The sequence below is a fragment of the Lytechinus variegatus genome, chromosome 1 (assembly GCF_018143015.1).
Source record: "Lytechinus variegatus isolate NC3 chromosome 1, Lvar_3.0, whole genome shotgun sequence".
Classification (NCBI taxonomy): Eukaryota; Metazoa; Echinodermata; class Echinoidea; order Temnopleuroida; family Toxopneustidae; genus Lytechinus; species Lytechinus variegatus.
In genome coordinates, this window is record NC_054740.1 from 75,204,613 (window position 1) to 75,225,266 (window position 20,654).

The 20,654-nt window shown below is 35.6% G+C and overlaps 1 protein-coding gene across 1 annotated transcript; it reads right to left on the reverse strand.

Annotated features, from left to right (window-relative positions):
• Positions 1 to 539: 539 nt before the first annotated feature.
• Positions 540 to 19,674, reverse strand: LOC121422995 (sodium/glucose cotransporter 5-like). The gene is made up of 15 exons (XM_041618268.1): positions 19,516 to 19,674; positions 19,159 to 19,230; positions 17,148 to 17,252; positions 16,731 to 16,790; positions 16,229 to 16,333; positions 14,206 to 14,311; positions 13,360 to 13,440; positions 12,664 to 12,875; positions 7,749 to 7,884; positions 7,066 to 7,173; positions 6,320 to 6,485; positions 3,961 to 4,129; positions 3,196 to 3,414; positions 2,140 to 2,239; positions 540 to 1,817 (listed from the first exon to the last, which is right to left on the reverse strand). Exons 1-15 carry the CDS (start codon positions 19,594 to 19,596, stop codon positions 1,600 to 1,602), a joined length of 1,938 nt encoding a protein of 645 aa, XP_041474202.1. The 5' UTR covers positions 19,597 to 19,674; the 3' UTR covers positions 540 to 1,599.
• Between the last annotated feature and the right edge of the window lie 980 nt (positions 19,675 to 20,654).

Below are 20,654 nucleotides of genomic sequence, written 5' to 3' on the forward strand. Positions count from 1 at the left end.
CGGATATTCCGAAGTTTCGTTATTCCAAAGGTTCGTATTTCCGAAGGTTCGTTACTCCGAAAACAAAATTAGGTTCGTAATTCCGAAGGTGCGTTAGTCCGTAAACGAAGTGAGGTTTGTAATTCCGAAGGTTCGTTAATCCGAATACGAAATGAGGTTCGTAATTCCGAAGGTTCGTTAGTCCGAAAACGAAATGATTAACGAACCTCATTTTTTCGGACTAGCGAACCTTCAGAACAACGAACCTTATTTCGTTTTCGGATTAACGAATCTTCGGAACAACGAACCTTATTTCGTTTTCGGATTATCGATCTTTCGGAATAACGAATCTTCGGAATAACGCAACAAATGTGCGGATTAACGAACATCGAGGTATAGGCAATTTACGTGTTTCGGAATTACGAAGTGTAACCTCCTCAGATGACCTCCACATTACATGCATTAATAATGTTCATTTCGCAATCATAATTTTTGGTGCAGAACAACATGGATCAGCTTATCATTGGATCAAAGAAAACAAAATAAGAATTGCAAATCACAAGAATAACTTGCATTTATTTGTGCTGGACACAAAACAAAACAACGAATTCAACTTCATGAATGTGAGAGGTAGAGCAACCGATTTCTTTTATCGTTCATGTTAGAAATAGTTTGAAATTCTAAACTCCTAAGCCGTCCACTTCATATTACTTGGTTAGCTACATGAATTAGGAAGAAAAATATAACAACTTTTCAATCTTGCTAATATATTGAAATTACATGTATAATGAAGCCTAAACCATGGAATTTTGAAATTCAGACATTCAAATCCCCAAGGAATATAAAAATCTTTAAATGTTGAACAACTGTATATAGTCTTTGAAAATAAATCTATCAATATTCACTTTCGAAAGAAAATAAAAAGGTCTTCTATTCTGATAAATTAATATCATCGTCGATTAGACCAACAGCAAATTTTCTCCAAACTTGATCTTTTTCATGGTTTTGAGTAACTAATTACAGTTTCAAACTAATATCCGTAGAACATGATTACCTTAGTCTAATCTAGTTTTAAAGGGAAATGAATTATTTGAACAGATTTGTTTGTACATAATTATATTTCATTCCTATCCTCACATTAGAAGTCATTACCAATTTGATAAAGATAACATAACATAAATTTGAACTTAAAGTAATATATATACATATTGCAAATCAATTAACTGCAGTTATCATTTTTAAATCATATTTTCAGTACTGTGTGCGAGCTACGATTTAAGAACAAAGTATTTTTCACTCATGTATAAAATTTGATCTTACGATGATGAATAATTAAATTTATATCATTATTAAGACAAACTGTGTAGGCAGAGGAAACAAATTGAAAGAGATGATGTAACATACAATTATAATTCTATGTGGGAATTTAGTTTTAATGATGTAAGATAGGCTATTTGAGAAAAAAATAGCTACATGTACAATCCTTTTTGTGCGAACTAGCTTACGACCAGATAATATCAATTTCTGACCAAATGGTTGATGATTTGATAATCTCCAAGGGGATCACTTCGACTCTTCCTGATGTTCTTATATGAGCTATAAGTAATTAACATCTCTGGTCTATGTTGAGAAGAAGACATACATGAAAGTAGAGACCCCAATAATGAGAACCAGATTTACATTGAGAGCGATTTTGGCTCGAGGATCCTGCTTAAGTGATGTGATCTTATGGAGATGCTCTTCTTGTTCTTTGAGCGAATTCTTCCCTTTCGTGGTATCGTCGTAACCGCAGAACCAGTCGTAAGCACGACGCCATTGACTCCGTTCATCAATTTCGTCTGGTCAAACAAAACAAGATAGGAAGGGAGTTATTGCTCCAACAGGGGAAAAAAGATATGATGATTGATAATGAGTTTGATGACGACGATGATGACGATAATAATAAGCATCACAATGTATTCTGTAAAATCAATCTCTGAATATAGTGACCATCATCGTTAAAAAATGCATCGTTGTCGCCATCCGTACATCTTTAATAAGTATTAGCCAGTGAAAAAAATAGAAGTATAGAGAGGAAAAGATTAACAGAGGAAAAGTTTTCATTTCGCACTGTATATACTACTTTGAAGAATATTGATATGTAATCTAAATATGGCTTACCATCTAATTCAATTTCTTTCTTATATCCTTTGTCTTCTTCAATCACCTCATCTTCGCGCTTTACCCGACTAAGACGAGTCCACCATGTTGTTCTAATGAGCTGTATAAAATACAATCAAAGCAAAATACAAATTAGCTAAACATCTCAATTTAGGTGCTATTTTTTATCAAAACCTCTTCAATATATTGTTTTTTCAAATGACGATGTAGGACGTCCGGTGTGTCAGAAATTACTCAAAAGAGATTAATATTCTGATGCCCAAAACTGCATGTATTTCTGGTCAATATATTCGCACTTAAGATACATGCTCTTAATTTTATTTCATCTTAATCAGGCGAAAGTGTATCTTTTCAGACTAAATTAAATGCCACGAATGTTTTGTTTAAATGGTAGCATTCACACTAATAGGCCTATAAAAAATCATCTATTGAAATAGTTATGGTTTAAAAAAGCGAACAAAACGTTACAAAAGCTCGGATGGTTGAACTGTGGGTCTGTAATACTGTACATTGAACCGAGTTTAAAAGCAGTTGAACAATAAATTCCGGCGTTTCATGAAAGTTGTCAGCACTGATAAACTGTCAGCGATGACAATATCAGTGAAATCCTTGATTTTGATTGGCTCAGAAGCTCTGGCCTCTGTTACTATATTAGCTGTCGAGGAAAGACAACTAGTCCGTGCTGACAGCTTTCATGGAACGATCCCTGATATCGGCACGCATCCATCCATTTTAGAGTCAATAACCTGTAGTATCTTACAGACGATCAAACTGTCTTTAAGCAGTTGATCATAGTGAGCACCACTTACTTGAAAAAGGGATGCAATACATGTATTTATTTTAATTAAATATCTTGTAAATCTCAGCTCTGCTTTGCAGATCTCGTGCTACAGATTCAGTATATATTGGAGGGGGGGGGGGTAGTCTGAGGACGATTACCGTGAGATGAATTCCGGGGATGAATACTGACCAAGCCCGTTCAATATGAACAAAACTTGATGTAAACTTTGGACTACTGACCGACCTTTTTAAAGTTTCAGATTTTGTTTTGATTACCTTCTTCGGGTCCTGTGGGTCGGTGAGGAGACTGACCACAACGTTGACCAGGATGGTGAACCAGAAGAGAAAGAGAGCGAAATACATGTAGTGCATGTTAGCCACGATGGATGGTCTGTAGATAGGATCACCCCAACATGGTGGTGCTCGATAGACAAAGTCAAGGATCATACGGATACCACCAACCAAGAATCCAGCACACAAAGCCCAGAAGCATCCCTAATCATAATAAATTTGAAATCATATAATAGTCTTAAGTTTGCCAAAGATGCGCCAATGACGTAAAGAGCCATCAGGAAGGTATACGATTCATCATTATGGTTAGTACTGATACAGCCATTAATCATCATACTTCAGGATAGATCGCATGGTAAATCGTGAACCCCTTCATATAAAAACAGGTTTGTCAGAAAATTTGTCCAAAAAAAGGGATGAAGACGCTTCTTTCAAGTACATGCTGTAATCAATCATGATGTCTTTGATTTTATTATAAAATATCTTTTAATTAAATCGAGAGTAAACAGTTGAATTTTTGCAAACAAGGAGGATTCAACGGAAGACATTCTGCATTCTTATAAGTATGAATAATAATGTCCTATCAATGATCTGTCCTCAATGCAATAATTGACCGACTGTTTAGTGGTTGAACAACTGCATTTGTGAACATAACGATGGTATCAAACTGCTGGTTGACTGATCGCTTAATTTCCATTTATTAAAGTATGATTCGTTACTAAAATAGTTTATGTCAAGTTAAAATCGAACCTCTTCGTTCCCACGTGTCCACAAGATAGCAAGAAGATATGTAGCAGCAATAGGTGGGGCTAAGTAAGCTGATATCTCTTGGATATAGATGAAAAGTTGTCCTCCTTGGATCTCTTGGATGATGGGAACCCAAAGAATGGCGATACCAACCAGAATCAACACAACCAATCTGATGCAGGTATCGAGGCAGATAAAGAGATGTGTTCCTAAATCATATTGCTCATTGGATTTTTCATCTAATAAGTAATTACGAATCTCCAAATGAAATATAATCAAGATTATCATATTTACTAAAGAATGACAATGACGATTACACCCCTGTAGGTGAGGCAGACTAATTAATGTCATTAAGATCATTGGTTTTGATTGACTGAAAAGCGCCGATCTCTGCTATGACCACTATTTTGACAACTAGTCAGTGCAGACAACTTTCGTAAAATGGTGCCCTGTTGTGCCAAGAGAAAGAAAAATAATTTACAACGTTACAATTTTGATGTTCTAAGTTCGTCTTATAAATGGACCTTCTGAGTCAGCACCTATTTGCCATCAATCTTACTGAAACCTCTATCATTAACCAACAGCACTCTACTTATATAGAAGCTATCATCACCCAACTGGTGCTACTTCAGTGACGTAGGGTTAACTCGTCACTTTTCACTTTATCTCGCTCATCATCAATTCATAAATCAAAACTTTTCTTCTATTTTAGCCCTTCTCAGCTCTCCCGTTTCTCACTCACTCTCTCGCCATTCATCACCTCAAAATTTACGTTTTTCTCAAACACAACTTTTGATAACCTGCCCTACGTCACCCGGTCCACCCGTCACCTATTTTTCCAACATGTCGACCCTTTAGATAACACAAACCATAACATAAGCACATTCGTTAATTAATCCATTGTCACAAGCCATCAATTTTTACCCTATACCATAGTCACCTTGTCAATCGACAGCATCTTCGTCACCCTATTGTTTTTATCATTCCAATCTTTGGCCAGAACTTCAACTCGTCATCCTATCATGCATACTTTCCAACATGCCACGCATTGAATCGGCATCTCACTCATCAATCTCGACAGCCATGTATCATTACCCGACTGACCACTTCTCATCCCATCCCACTCGTCATCCTCATCATCTTTCAACTCATCACATACACTGTCATCACAAACCCTTCGTCACACATATGTCACCCACTTTGCCACTACACTTGGCATTTATTCTCGCTCTCACCTGTTACATCAACCCAACTTAACTTAAGTTGACTTAGCCTGGCCTTAATCAACACGCTCCTCACTCTAATCACACCCGGCATTTATACCCTCATAGCTCAATAGCAAACATTACATTCGTCATCTGGTGGGGCGTTTCAAGAAACTAGCGTTCAAATCAGGTGTATGTCCCAGAATCAGGCTATACGACCGGTGATTAGACGCATTTTATAATCAACATTATTTCTGATTTAGGGACTTACGATCGATTTGCAATTGATCGTAGGTTTCTTGCAAAACCCTCACAGGGTGACATTGCACTCGTCACTGAACACACTACTGATTCATTCGTATCGTAACCATCACTCCAATCGCTACCATTCTTCATCATATTGCACTTATCATCACTTCACTTATCGTTCCAATCTTTATTTTCATCGTGACTTCACTCGGCACTTGTACCCAACTTATGCGCACTCTTACTCCATATGACTTTCTTTGACTGTCACCCACCTCATCATGTCATTCGATCAAATGTTCAATCTGTCACCACCCTTAATCACTTGTCATCACCCTTGATACTTTACTTTTAATCCAACCCATCAAAAATTATTCGTCACTATCTCGTCACCCACACATTCATTTTTATCGCCACATTCGTCACTGAATCACAATCCAAACATTCTAATCAAAACCCAACTCATCACTATATTCATCGACCACAATCTCATTACCTTCCTACATCTCACTATAGCTAGGCCTTGTGGTATGCGCCTGTAATCCAGCCATAGTAGGGAAGTTACAAATTGATGCAGAGGTTCGAAGTTCGAGCCCTGGGGAGTGTTTCAAGCAAGGATTTGTCGAACGTTTTATCCGACAAGTCCGGTTTTATCCGACCGTTGCCATAGTTACAGGGCTTCTAAGCCAATCAAAATGAAGGAAAGCTGAAAAATCTGACAGGTTGTCGGACATAAATGTTCATGAAACGCTCCCCAGGTCATGTCTTTCGGATGTTGACGTTAAAATGTCGACCAAGACCTATATAAATTTATCTGATTTATACACGTCTGTTAGAAACTCAAACACACACACACATTTCACCAAATTAGACCCATATATATATATACCCTCCAATATTTGCATTCTAACCTGCCCACGAGCATAAGTTCCCTGACTCCTGGATCTTTCTTGCTGAATTTCTTTCTGAAGTACGTCCATACATCGATGGTGAATAGAGTACTTGTTGAGTTAAAGATAGATGTTAGATCACTCATCAAAGCAGCCAACATCACAGCAAGCATTATACCACGAAGGCCTATTAATAAGAGAAAGATATATTTGAATAAACTATATATAATTTAAAAAAAATGAACAATTAAAAACGTCAACGCGTTGATTGTCCATTCTTGATTCCGATGGTAAATTCAATTACAATATGACAAAAGCTCTTTAAAATCCACTTTTAAAAAATCTATATAGTCCAATAGTCCATACTTTAAAATATATATATATTCTTTCCAGGTGGTTAGACTGATACATTATATCCATACATTTCATTAAATTATATATTCACTATAGCATATATCAATCGAGTTGATCCTCCAATAGTCCATGTAATTACTTTCTAATATCCTGTGCATTATCGCTTGTTTATATTTGGACTGAGCAACTAAAATTGTACATTTTCTTGTACTTAATTGAAATGTTATGGTATGTGGTGATGCCAACAAAACTAACATTGTTTCGAATATAAAACATACTCAAACTTATGACATCCTAATTACTTTGGCGACACCCAGCTAATAAAGCTCGCTTCATAATCTTTGCTATCATATCAACTTTTATGTATTTTGCCCCCATGATGTACTTTACATGTATTTCAAAATGATACCAACCAGTAGGAAGTACGGCCATGACCAATCTAGGATACGCAATATTGGTACATCCCGTAGTACTACCACACACTTCCATACATGTTTCAGCAGTAGAACAGGCTACTTCATCTAAACAAAGAAGAAAGTGAAATGTTTAAAAACTCTCTAGGATTAAAGCCGAGACGAATAGTTTTGTTTTCGGCATATGTACAAGAAAAGGATCAGCACAATGTTTAGAGATTAGACAGGTTGATAAATCAATTTAGGTAGGTTGAACAGATTTAAATTGGTCATCGTAAAAATGTACTTTTACGATGTCATTTATGAAAAATTATTGAATGAAATTATGTTCAAATACAGCATCATCAATGATAATCTAATTTTTATCTAGTGATTCAATATTCGTTTTGTTCAATCTAATTAACATAACATGGTATATAACATAATATCCCTATTTTCATTGATGGAATTTACATAACATATATCCCTATTTTCATAAATGGAATTAACATAACATATATCCCTATTTTCATTAATGGAATTAACATAACATATAATTATCCCTATTTTCATTAATGAAATTTACATAATATATATCCCTATTTTCATTAATGGAATTAAGACATACATCCCTCTTTTCATTAATGGAATTAACATAACATATATCCCCATTTTTCATGAATGGACTGTCCACATTATCATACCTGGGAACATGATCCTGCTGATCATTCCGGGAAGTACCATTAAGAACATAGGGAGAAATTTGATATATCCAGCGAGGATGCAACCACCCTGGGCATGAGACAGACTTTTCGATGCCAGTGCTCTCTGTACCATCATCTACACGCAGAAAATGATATTCTTCATTTAACAAATATATATATCATTTCATTCGTTTATTTCCATTTTCAACAATTACAGTTTCTTCTGTACATGTTGACATATATAAATAACAAAACATATTTCAATTATTCCTGTACAGAAAATTATATTCAAGATTATTACAAATCAGGTTGAAAATGGAGGAGGCTGCTAAAAAGCGGAGCTTGTAGAGTGCAGCCTCCTAATAAATATTCTTGCAGTTGTTTAGCATATAAAAAAAATAAGGTACCAACTTGAGCATGACCAGTTGAATTAAAAAGAAAAATTGAAAATAAAAATAGAAAAGGAAATAAGAAAAAGAGAGATTAAAGGTCTCCAGAATCCAGCCCCAGCACTCACAGACGGACCTCGCCGATCAACAGGAAAACGAAAGAGATGTATAAGTGTACGTGACATGATAAACATGTTTGATTAAAAAAATACAAGAGCTTGAGTGATGAAGAGTTAAATTCAATGGTTATCTTGACGGCGTTAATCATAGCTTCTGTTGTGGGGTGAATAACCAGTAAAATTAGTATAGACGGCGTTAATCATAGCTTCTGTTGTGGGGGTGAATAACCAGTAAAATTAGTTATAATTCAGGCAATATAACATTTTATATATATATTTTTTTTCTCTCTCTCTCCCTTCACCTCTTAGATTTACCACTTATTTATTTTGCTTCTTTTCATGGTTACTATGTTTAGTTGTTTTTTTTTTCTCAATACGCCCCCTCTCTCATACAGCATCAGTTTCTTTATTTGCTTTTACCCTTTTAGGCAATTTGCTTCCCTTCCATATATACAGGTTTTTTTTTTTACTATATAGTCTTCTGTTTTTCCCCCTCACATCCAGCACATTACAATATCAGTTACCCCATTTGTATATATTATTTTTTCATTTTTGATATATTTATATACTTTTATACTTACAGATTTATTTTATCACTTACTTTCTTCTCTTTGTTAGTTTAATGCTCTATCATACATACTTGTGTCTTTTGCACTTTATCAGATGTTCCCTTCTCTTTCCCTTTATTCCCACTCTTATGCACAAGCTTATTATGCCTTTCTTTGTTACCTGTTTGACCCACCTGTCACTAGGGCTGCGTTTATGCGACCTCAACCCAGAATCATGATTGGAATCACGATTTGAATCATGATTCAAAACAGCAACATGAATCACGATCCGACAGAATCAGCGTTTATACGACCATCTTTCTAACGCTGTTTCTCCCTGAATTCGGGCCGATCCAGTGCGCATCACAGTGCGCAGTTTGACCCAGGAAGTATAGGTCAACATTTTCGCGCGTGTTTCTAACTTCACGTCGGCTGCTAGATTTTTGCTGCCACCGGAGCTAACGCGCGATCGTTTGTGCAAGTGCAACTCGGCTTCCGAAAAATAAATCTTTTACTTCCAGAATTCCGTGTATTGTACCTCGTATTGTTTTTGTTTACTTGTATTCAATCTTGTCGGTTCATCAAAAATGGTGTTCGGTAGTACTGGGCACGAATTCTGTTAATTTTGTCTCGACAGGCGGTGCCACATCTCCGTTGAAATCCCTCCCTTGCAAGCGCCGCTGAAAGGGACTAGATCGTCTTATATTTCTGTGAATCCCGGTAAGGGATGCTTGTGCTTCAGGCTCAGCCCAAAGCACAAGCAGAGCCCTGAGTTCGTCGTCAGTCCAATTTGTGCCTTTGGAACTTGAAGACATGATTGATGAAAACAGTGAAATCAGGGTGACCAGACGTCCCGTATTTCCCGAGAGTGTCCCGTATTTCAGAATATTGAACAAAATGTAGTTAATACATTTAAAAGTGACGAATTTTCATTAAATAACCAACAGCTGACGAAGCAGGGACAACAATTAAATCGATAACTGTAAACTTTTGCAAGTTCTGCGATGATTTCTTGCTAATACATTGCAAACGAACTGGCCTCCTGCCTGTGTGTGGCAGGCTACTAGCTAGGCATGGAGGATCGAAGCAAATTCTCAATGGTGCAAACACCTCACATGATAAACAGTTTTTCCACCAAAATAATCACAAAATCGGCGGGAAATTCTTATAATTATACTATGGATTCTCAGTTTAATGATTTGGAGATGTAATCGGAGGAAAATGTTATTGACTTTTCATAGATCTAGTTGTTTCAGCTTTCGTTTTGAGTCTTGGTGTGCACGATGCCGCGATGTTTCATCTAATTTTTAAGTTTGACAATATGTTTCACTTTGAAATTTTATTCATTTCTAAAACATTTTATGTTTAAAATTTTAAAAATACATTTAAAAAAACACCAAATAAAGTTATGATTTTTATTAGATGATTGGATTTTTTGTTTACTTGAAGTTTGAACTTTTCCCTTTTCTTTATTTTATATATACCCTATCCTTTCTGCTTGCCCTTTTTTGTTCCATCTATCTTTATTTCCTATCTTTCTTTCCTCGACATTTTCTTTTCTCTCTCTCTCTCTCTCTGTTCATTTTTCTTTCTTTCCTTCTTTATCCAATATACTTTTTTATTTCCTTCATTCTTTCTTTCCTTATAATTACCTTGGCTTCCTTCTCTCTTCGTCTCCTGTTTCTTTTCGTTCTTTCTCTCCTTCCATTATTTTCTATTTTTTCGTTCTCTTCCCCTTCATTCTTCCCTTCCATTCTTTATTCCTTTCTTCATTTTTCCCTTCTTATTCTTTTCCCTTATTTTTATTTTCTTTCTTTTGTTTCTTTCTTTCAAAGAATGAAGGAAACATGTTTATTTCCTTCATTCTTTCTTTCCTCCTTCTTTTTCTCACCTTTCCCCCTTTAATTGTCTCCTTTATTTTGCGAGACATTTATTAATCTTCCCTTCCTTTCTTTCTTTCTATATTCATTTCAAAGAATGACGGAAACCTTTTTTTATCTCTTTTATTATTTCTTTCATCCTTTTATTCTAACTTTCTGTTATTTTTTCTGTTTTCCTTTATTTTCTTTCCTTCCCAATCATCTCTTTTCTTTCTCTCCTTCATTCTTTCGTTCACCTTCCCTTCTAATTCTTTATATTTTTTTCAAAAGTCTTATTATTATACTATGGATTCTCAGAAGCCCACACTTTGTGTGGGCTTCTTTGTTGATCTTCGTTTGTCAATTGTCCCGTATTTCATTTTGTGAAATCTGGTCACCCTGAGTGAAATATACAAATGACGCTACAGTACAACCCGGGGTACAATACACAGAATGATAATTCCTAAATGCACATGACAATTGGCATATACCGGTACTAGTACACTGGCAATCTGCTACACGAAAATTAACCTGCACGAAACACAGCGCGCGCCTTTGAGTCGAACCCGGAAGAAGCACGACACAATGACGTCATAGAATCATGATTCAAATCACGATATCGTTTATACGACCTTTTTCGTTCGTGATTCTACAGAAACGTCTTTCCAAACGCCCTTTTTTTCGTGTTTCATGTTTGTGATTCTAATCATGATTATATTCAATTTCGACTAAACGCAATCGTGATTCTGCAGAATCGTGATTTGAATCATGATTCTAATCATGATTCTAGGGTAAAAAAGTGTCGAATAAACGCACCCTAATACTCTTGTTTTTCATATCTTCCTCATACCCTCTATCACTGTTTTGTTCCAGATCCTGTTTGATGTTGCCTGCCTCATTATCTTAATCCCTCTTGGCTTGAGGTCTTTCTTTGGCCTTACTCCACTAACTTCCCTGTGTCTGCCTACTCTTTTTCTTTCATCCCCTTCATTAACCTGATTGGTCATCTCTTCTCACTAATGCCCCTTTTGTCTCCTTGTTCCAGTGTTGCTGTTGTACATGTCTGTGGTCTATATTATGGTTGTTCCACCTTATATGTTTGTCATTTTGCCTCCGAAGAAGATTCTGCTAGGATCGAAAGCTTAGGCCCTTTTTGACTTTCTTAAAATAATTATGTAATACTTTGAAATTTACTAACATCAGTAATCTATCGATCCTCTTTCACCCGCCTCCTGATGTGTAAACGTCTTCCCCTGTTCCATATAGATGCAGGCTATGTTACAGTGGAAAATAATCCTTCCTTCGGATAGGATGGTAAATGGAGGTGCCGTGTAGAGGAGAGTCGCCAACTTTGCACGTTAAGAACCCACTGCACTATTTGTATAGGAGTAGGGAGAATCCCAGTGTAGTGGTCCATACCTGCACTCCCCCAATCAGTTATATCGGGAGGAGAGACATGCGGGGCAGTGATTCGCTAGTTCGCTTTTCGCCTCCCAGGTATACAGGTGACGCCAAATAAAGATAATAATAATAGTAGTAGTAGTAGTAATAATACTGATGATAATAATGATAACAATGATAATAATAAGAATAATAATAATCCCTTCCTTCCTACATTTTCTATTGCATTTTCTGCAGTGTATAGTACCATTAAATACTTACATGCCCAATACTGTATGTCTACTTTATTATCTATTACTTTGTTTAAAAATATACTATAAAAACCTACCTTTTTCAAGAGAGTATCAATAAAATAAGTGACTTTTTTATATAATTTGTAAAGAAAGTACGCTTCCCTTTTCCAGTAATTAGAACTATCATCATGTATTTATCTTACTATTTAACCTTTTGTTATTGTAATGCGTAGTTCAGCATAGACATTTCGCGATATGAATGAAAAACTATTATTATTATTATTATCATCATCACTATTATTATTATTATTATCGTTATTATTATTAATATTACTACTACTACTACTGTTGTTATGGGGGGCTTACCTGATCCGTACACCAATACCAAATAGAAGCTGGTGTCTGACCGAAGAGAAAACCGGCCCAGGGCATGTCAGAGTTAGTTGGGTGACGTAACATTTGGAATGAATCTTCCCTCGGATATCCACATGAAGTATCCGGATTATAAATTGTCGTGTTTGGTATAGCATTCATGTACTTCACCCGTAACTGATCATAACCACCAATGCGAACAAAACCTGCATGTTGAATTCATATTTTAAAAAATCTAATAAGAATTTGAAATGAAATATCTAAACATTATTTAACTCTTTCTTAAATATAATTGACTATACAGTAGTTTGTTAGTTCTCGTTAGAAAATTATCTTCCAGGTTTACAAACTTTATAAACCTTCATAATTAAAACACAAATTCAACGAAAAGAGACGTTACTCAACAAAACTTCATTTTTATATGACCTATCAGAAGAATCATAACCTTTTATAACATCTTCACCTATCAAGCTCATACAGACTTACGGCGGTTCGCTTTGTCCAAACTTTGGTTCTTGTCAACAAATCGGTCGACCACTGAATTGGTCAGCTTTGATTCCTTGAGAAACAAAGGAAGGTATTTTTTAAAATCTACTTGCTCTCTTTTTGCAAAACTATAGTTTATATAGCTCTGCTGTCCATATTTTCAACTCAAGATTTGGTTATGATCGCTTTAAGTTTAGTTCTTACTCATGATCATGAGAATAGAAGCTCCGATAATCATGATGAAGAATTGAAGAGTGTCTGTGTAAATAACAGCAGCCAGACCACCTAAGGGCAACAAAACAAAAACAATTAAATATCAACCAAAAAATAAAACATGACCTTGATCATGTGCATGTTCATATCCAGCTAAAAGGAACAGATCTTCCGAACGATAGGAGAGTAGTTCCAATTAGATTTAACGATTCGTCTTTGCAATAACCATCATGGTCGACTGTGGACTGTGTCATGAAATTGGTTTATTTATATTTGTAGACTCTTTCATTTTATATGAATCCTTGTCGGTTCCGATATCACTCGTAAAATTCCAAACTGCAAAGACACCACCTGACTCTGTCTAAACTGACAATTATTTTCTTAAGATATTATGGACATTAAGGTGGTTTATGCAATAAAATTAAATCTTAGCACGAACATTATATTTTACAGATTATAGAAAGATTACAATTATTATACCATCAGGGACTATCGGGTCATATAGTGATTAAGTTTGCTCTCCTCTTCCCTGGGCACCGACTGATGCACTGGGCAAACTTTGATCAAAATATTGCACGTACCTGTATAATAGTTTATGTCATTTTATGTATATGATTGATATTGCTTTTGAAATCTTGAATATGTTTGAAGTGCCGAATAAATAATAAATAAATACATAAATCATACAATAATTTGTAAACACAGATCATAAAAGCAAACAAATCGTCAAGTATAAAGAAAGACTAGTAAATGCACATTACAATATTTTAACTTTACACCAACTATTATTAACTGTCGGGCATAAAATAATGTTATTGGTTTAACTTTAGAACGAACCTGTAACTGTGCATACCGCAGTCAAGGCAAGAAGTAATATAATGGAAAGGTACAGATTCCAGTGAAGTGCTTCTTGAATGAAGAGTGCTCCTGAGTAAAGATCGACCTGGTATTCAAATTTCAAATAGTTTGGTAACAACATGAAATGATATGTTCATTACTATCATCTTTGTCGTTATCATTGTCATGATCGTTATTGTTATCATTACTATGATTATATAATTTTTATCATTGTTATTATTGTCATTTATCATCATCATCATAATAATAATTATCATTCCATCATTATTACCATAACAATTATCACAAACATCAACATCATCATCACCGTCATCACTATCATAATAACGACAATGATGATATTACCATTAAAAAGTTCATAATCGAAGAAATTACTACATTTGCGCGGTTGGTTAAGTGATCTGAGGCATTATCGATTCTATTACAGTTCTTTCAGTGCTTCGTTTGAGTGTTGTCAACTTACTCAAGATTGATTCTCGAATGTAACCAATCATTCTTATTTCTTTGTAAAATCTCAATGATATAATTTAACTTTGTTCTTATTTCTCAATCGTGGGGTCACTCATATCATTGGCAAACCTTTTCACAAAGATCTAAATTTCCTTCCGCGTGCTAAAAAACTTTTACCATTTTCGTATAAATCTATCGGAAGGAAAGTTTCCCGAAATGTTTGTACTTTGTTTTTAACTTTCATTGACCTTTAGGTATGTTTTACTCCCTTTACACCAGATGAAGTTCTTGAAGTTCAGAAGCAAACCACTGTGACACAATGGGTGCATCGTTTCTCATAGTATTTACTCATTATTCGCTTTATGAAGGCCATTGAAAATGTATAGTTTCTCTTTTGTAGGCCTATGCACTTTCGAGGTCTTCATAACTTTAATGTTACATTATCTGTGAAAAGTATAACCGCGAGGAAAGAAATGTTATATGTGCTCATGACTGAATAGTCCTAGCTGCACGAGAATTGTTAGAAAGTGGACGAAATAACATTGGGTGTTTTGTTCAATGTTCAAAATAAATTCCTTTCTTCACATATTGAAGGGTCTGTTTGAAATTCATTCCTCGATGAAAGAACTTGTTTAGTAAACAGATAGCCTTTTAGAGTAAACCTGGCAATATTAGCCAAAGGCGTTTTTATTTGCTGCACAGTGGATGTTGATCAAACAGAAACGGGATAAAACATGAAGAATTTAATTTCTTCTTTAATCACGAACTTTGATCTCGTGAAACCTTATTCAAATATACGATATGAGGAATAAAAGTTGAACCTATAAGGACGACGAGGAGGGTATATTGGTAACCCACAGGAGTAACCAAAGTCAGTTAACAGTGTTAATGATCTAATAGAAAAATTATTCAGACATTTTCAGACTCAAACGAAGTCTTTAGACAAAAAATAATACATCCAGGGGATAGAGCAAAATTCCGAAGCAAATAAGAAATAAGATCATAACTTCACATTTAGAAAAAAAAATTATTTTTAAGAATGTTTTTCTCATAGCTGTTGCCCCTTAGGCTAGCTACCTGACCTATTATTAACAGCTTACTCTGGATTATGTTTTCATAATTGCCGATACTTCTTATATATATTTTTTGTTCAACAACCTGCCTTACCAGTGTAATCATTATTATTGTGACGATAAAATAAAAATGTTATTGCTCTTTGAAATATTATAGTCCATGCAGCATCCATTGTTTATTACGCTATATTATTTTAACCATGCTAACTGATCTTGAAAGTGTTCACATGTGTCTAGGTGTCTGCGTATTGAACGAACTTACGGCCATCGTGGCAAGTGGGCGTTCCACTTATTCGAGGGGTATGGCGTGTGTTTGATTCCCACTTTAGACACTGAAAGGTACACTCGTAAACCTAAAATGAGTGTATCTGAAATAGTAATACAATTGAGATTTTTTTACAGTTTATCCGTGTTCTGATGTCTATATAGAATAAACGAATGGAATCATATGCGGTACAATGATAGCAACTATAACATACCGATATCTTGGTAAAAATGTAGAGGATTAGTGAGAGGATCGCCAAATAGACTCGAATGCGACTGCCTCCAAATCTTTTTGTCATATATTCGGGTAAGGTTGATACCTAAATACAAAAAAAATGACAGTGGATGAAAGTCAGTAATTATATATACAGTATATATGTACATATCAGCAAACTTATATTAATTCGTAACACACGAGTTAATTCGATGAGAAAGATCGTGTTACTATAGTAGAGCAAAATAATGTTGGGATACGCAGTAAGAGGAGTGGACGGAGATATGAAACAGAATTTATGTAAAAATACTATGTATCGTCACAATTTATGGAAGAATTTTTTCCTAGATAAGTTCTTGTTAATGCATGTGAAAAGGCCTACATTCAAATGGCAAGGTTCAATCAATGCATCAAAAAGATTTGCAGCTCAAGGTATAATAAACCCATCTATGTTGGGGTGGGGGTGGGGGGGTTAAGTGAAATAATATTATGATGATTCTTACCCCGCTTGCAATGTAAACTGGAAGAAATACCCAGCCTAGCAGCTGGACCAAAAGACAGGCCTAAAAGTAAATGAGACATGATTTTGATTTTTATTGGTGTTTCGTTAACAATCAAACTGGTCTAGCTATTGATGTGTATATGAAAATACATTAGAAAAATACATAAAATAAATCTACCGTGTTTATTCGATTAAGTGAGATTTAAAACTTGCTTGCATGGTTTAATCCCTCTTCTCAGTAGCGGACCGTGACCCGGAGGAGACAAAGCATTGGGGGGGGGGCACTGCATTGTTTGTGAACAATGCCGTGCCCCCCCCCCCCAATGCTTTGTCTCCTCGGGGTCACGGGCCGCCACTGCCTCTTCTTGTAACATTTCTCCGTTTGGAATATTAGAAATTTAGATTTTTAAAGTCTTACATTGAATTCAAATGCTGCTACCCCTATGCCTGCTGCTGCCCCAGATCCTGCCAGCCCAACAAAATGCTCACTTCCAATGTTGCTAGCAAACAGCGATGCTCCCACCTAAAAAGACCATCACAAGGGGATTAAAATAATATTGTCAATCTCTAAGAATATAACTGCACCGTTTATAGCCAAAAAAGAGAAGATCGGAATCAACATAACAACGAGTATAAATATCAAAATGACATTGACAGATGTGTAATCACTTATTAATGATTTAGCATTATAGATGAAAATATTTTCTCCCAAAAATTAAGGCCTAAATTACATGATTTAAGTACATTTTTATAATAGTTGTACCGTACATCTTCTACATAGCATACATACCGTACATGATGAACTATATTAATGACATCGAATTGGAGTGTGCGGTATAGATTGAGGGTTTAGGTGTGGTTGTGTGTTTGTGATGTGTGAGTGTATGAGGGTGTGCGTGAGGGCGAGGAGGTGGGTGAAGTTATGTTAATAGCAAAGGATATATTGTTGAGGGTGTGTGTAACGGAGATTGATTATAGGCCCACGGTTTGGGTGTGTGGGTGTGGATCCTATATTTTTTTATTGAATGATCGTCTGTTGATGGTGTGTGAAGTGGACAGTTTGGTGAGTGGATGTTTGGGTATGAGACATTGTAAGTATTGAGCTGGGTATTAACATATTTAATAAACAATTGCAACGGGTATCATTTTGGTGATCTTTTTAAGTGTGTATGACGGTGATGGGTTACAATTTGGGTAGATTTGGTGGATGTGCGTGAGTGTCTGTGATTGTTTTTTTGAGTTCTGGGTGTATATCAAACGGGTATAAAATGGATAATCGTTGAGGATGTGCGTGGTGATAAATTTATGCTGGGCCTGATTTTCGTGTGTGAGTGTGCGCAGTTGTGGTGTGATCATAGAGTTAGTACGTATTTAACTCTATGGGTGTGATACAATGATTGTTGTATCCGAGGCATTTGATATGGAAGCTTAAAAGTGCCACCGAGATGTTGAGATAATTATCTTGGGAATTCGACATCTTGATAGCAAAAGATAAGATGTCGAGATCCTGGATCTCATCATGTCGACATCTTTTAGAAGAGATGATGAGATGACAAGATCCCGGATCTCATCATGTCAACATCTTTTAGAAGAGATGATGAGATGACAAGATCCCGGATCTCATCATGTCAACATCTTTTAGAAGAGATGATGAGATGACAAGATCCCAGATCTCATCATGTCAACATCTTTTAGAAGAGATGTCAAGATCCCGGATCTCATCATGTCAACATCTTTTAGAAGAGATGATGAGATGACAAGATCCCAGATCTCATCATGTCAACATCTTTTAGAAGAGATGACAAGATCCCGGATCTCATCATGTTGACATCTTTTAGAAGAGATGATGAGATGACAATTAAGATCCTGGATCTCGTCATGTCGTCATCTTTTAGAAGAGGTGGTCAGATGACAAGATCTTCGATCCATGATCATGTCATCTAATCATCTCTTCTACAAGATGTCAACATGATGAGATCCGAGATCTCGTCATCTCATCATCTCTTCTAAAAGATGTTGACATGATGAGTTCCGGGATCTTGTCATCTCATCTCTTCTACAAGATGTCAACATGATGAGATCCGGGATCTTGTCATCTCATCATCTCTTCTTAAAGATGTTGACATGATGAGATCCGGGATCTTGTCATCTCATCATCTTCTAAAAGATGTTGACATGGTGAGATTCGGGATCTCGTCATCTCATCATCTCTTCTAAAAGATGTCGACATGATGAGATCTGGGATCTCGTCATCTTATCTTTTGCTATCAAGATGTTGACTTCCCGAGATAATTATTTCAACATCTCGGTGGCACTTTTAAGCTTCCATAATTTGACAAATATCAACGCATATTTGTGGTGATGAAGATTTGGGTCAGTGTGCGTGCTAGTGTGGGGGGGGGGGGCGGGGGTGGTGAGCATCAACTTACTGGCAGCCATGTCATATATCTTCCAGCAAGAAAATACCCGCTCACTGTCCCTCGGTTCGATCTGCATAACGACTGAAACGACAAAAATAATCATATCATTAATACACCATTGTTTAACTTTGTTTGAGGATAATTAATTAAGCACATTTAATTCAGTGTCAATGTCATATTTCTTTGTATTTCGCGCGTTGATTCTTCAACAACATGGATCATTATGCAGTGATTATACACTGTGACATACATCAGCATAAGGCCACATACCAACACATAAACCATGGCAATGGCATGTTCTACCATTATCCATGAAAATATTTTTGGAGCATTACAGAACAACGTCACAATTATTCGATCACTTACATAGAGACCAACGACGAGTACGAGAACGAAGTAGACGACGATCGCCACATAATCCCAGGCACCTAGTAGCGTGTCTGCCATATCGTTGACAAAACACACTATAACGACCTACTTCTCAATCCCAAAATACAACCTGTTCTGAACTTCTCTTCCAACATAATTGCGAAGCACTGGCGGAGCATATGTGGGAAACAACTCGAAAAAAACTTTTTATTTGTCATTCAGCGACCTAACACACAGTTTGTCTTCTTTGTTTACTCACAAAGAGAGAGCGGCAGCGCGTCTAATCGAACATAATGAAATGTGGTTTTATATGATTTTGAAACATGAATACAAGCAATACATGTAAATATTACAGCAAGAAATTATTGTTGATGAATTGCTTCACGTCATACGTTCAGAAGTTTCAGCAAGGAAAACGATTGAAATGAAAGAATGAAAATTTCATTCTAAACGCTTTTTCATGTCCAAATATTCATTCAGTAATTGAATTGTCCAGGATCTCCAAATAGAATAGATTCCTCAGTTGAATTTTTTTCTCAGGATCTTGAATAAAAAAAATTCCTAATGACAGTTCATTAAATTTTGGTTTTTAAACATTTTACACATTTCATCATAATATGTATGATAAAAAACATTTTGAATAGAAATACGGAAAATAAAGATAATGATAATAATTAATAATATTTGGTATTGTTCCGCCGATGAAAATCTTTCTGTTTAGTGTGTGATCATTTCAATAAAAGTGACAATTTAGATTTTGTTCAACAAGTTGAAAATTCTTTTAAACATAATCGTTTGGAGTTTCACAGAAAAAAGTGGAATATAGTTACTCTGAAAGAGTAAAGGGTACAGATCTATTTTTTGTTGTTTTGAATTAGATCTGTTTTATATTACTTCAACTTAGCATGGTGTTTATCTATATGAATGTAAAAGAATATGTACCTGTTTTTTGAGATAATGTTTGTTAAAATGTGAATTACAAATGAAACTCAATAAAAAAAAGTTGAAATTATGACCGAGGTGTGGTTTCAGCAAGAGTACGCTTTGTCATTACCATTTCCACAGATCGTTATTTTTTAATCAAAATTCGAACAGATTAATTATGTGCTTACGATTTATGTAAGCAGAGGTGGAGC

What these genes read in the sequence shown, in the direction of transcription:
- LOC121422995 (XM_041618268.1), bottom strand. Translation starts at nt 19,596, where the DNA reads ATGGCAGACACGCTACTAGGTGCCTGGGATTATGTGGCGATCGTCGTC. An exon ending in ACATTTTTACCAAGATATCG is followed by an intron (nt 14,312 to 16,228) that starts GTATGTTATAGT and finishes TTTGAATACCAG; the next exon opens with GTCGATCTTTACTCAGGAGC. An exon ending in CAGCAGGATCATGTTCCCAG is followed by an intron (nt 7,174 to 7,748) that starts GTATGATAATGT and finishes TTCTTTGTTTAG; the next exon opens with ATGAAGTAGCCTGTTCTACT.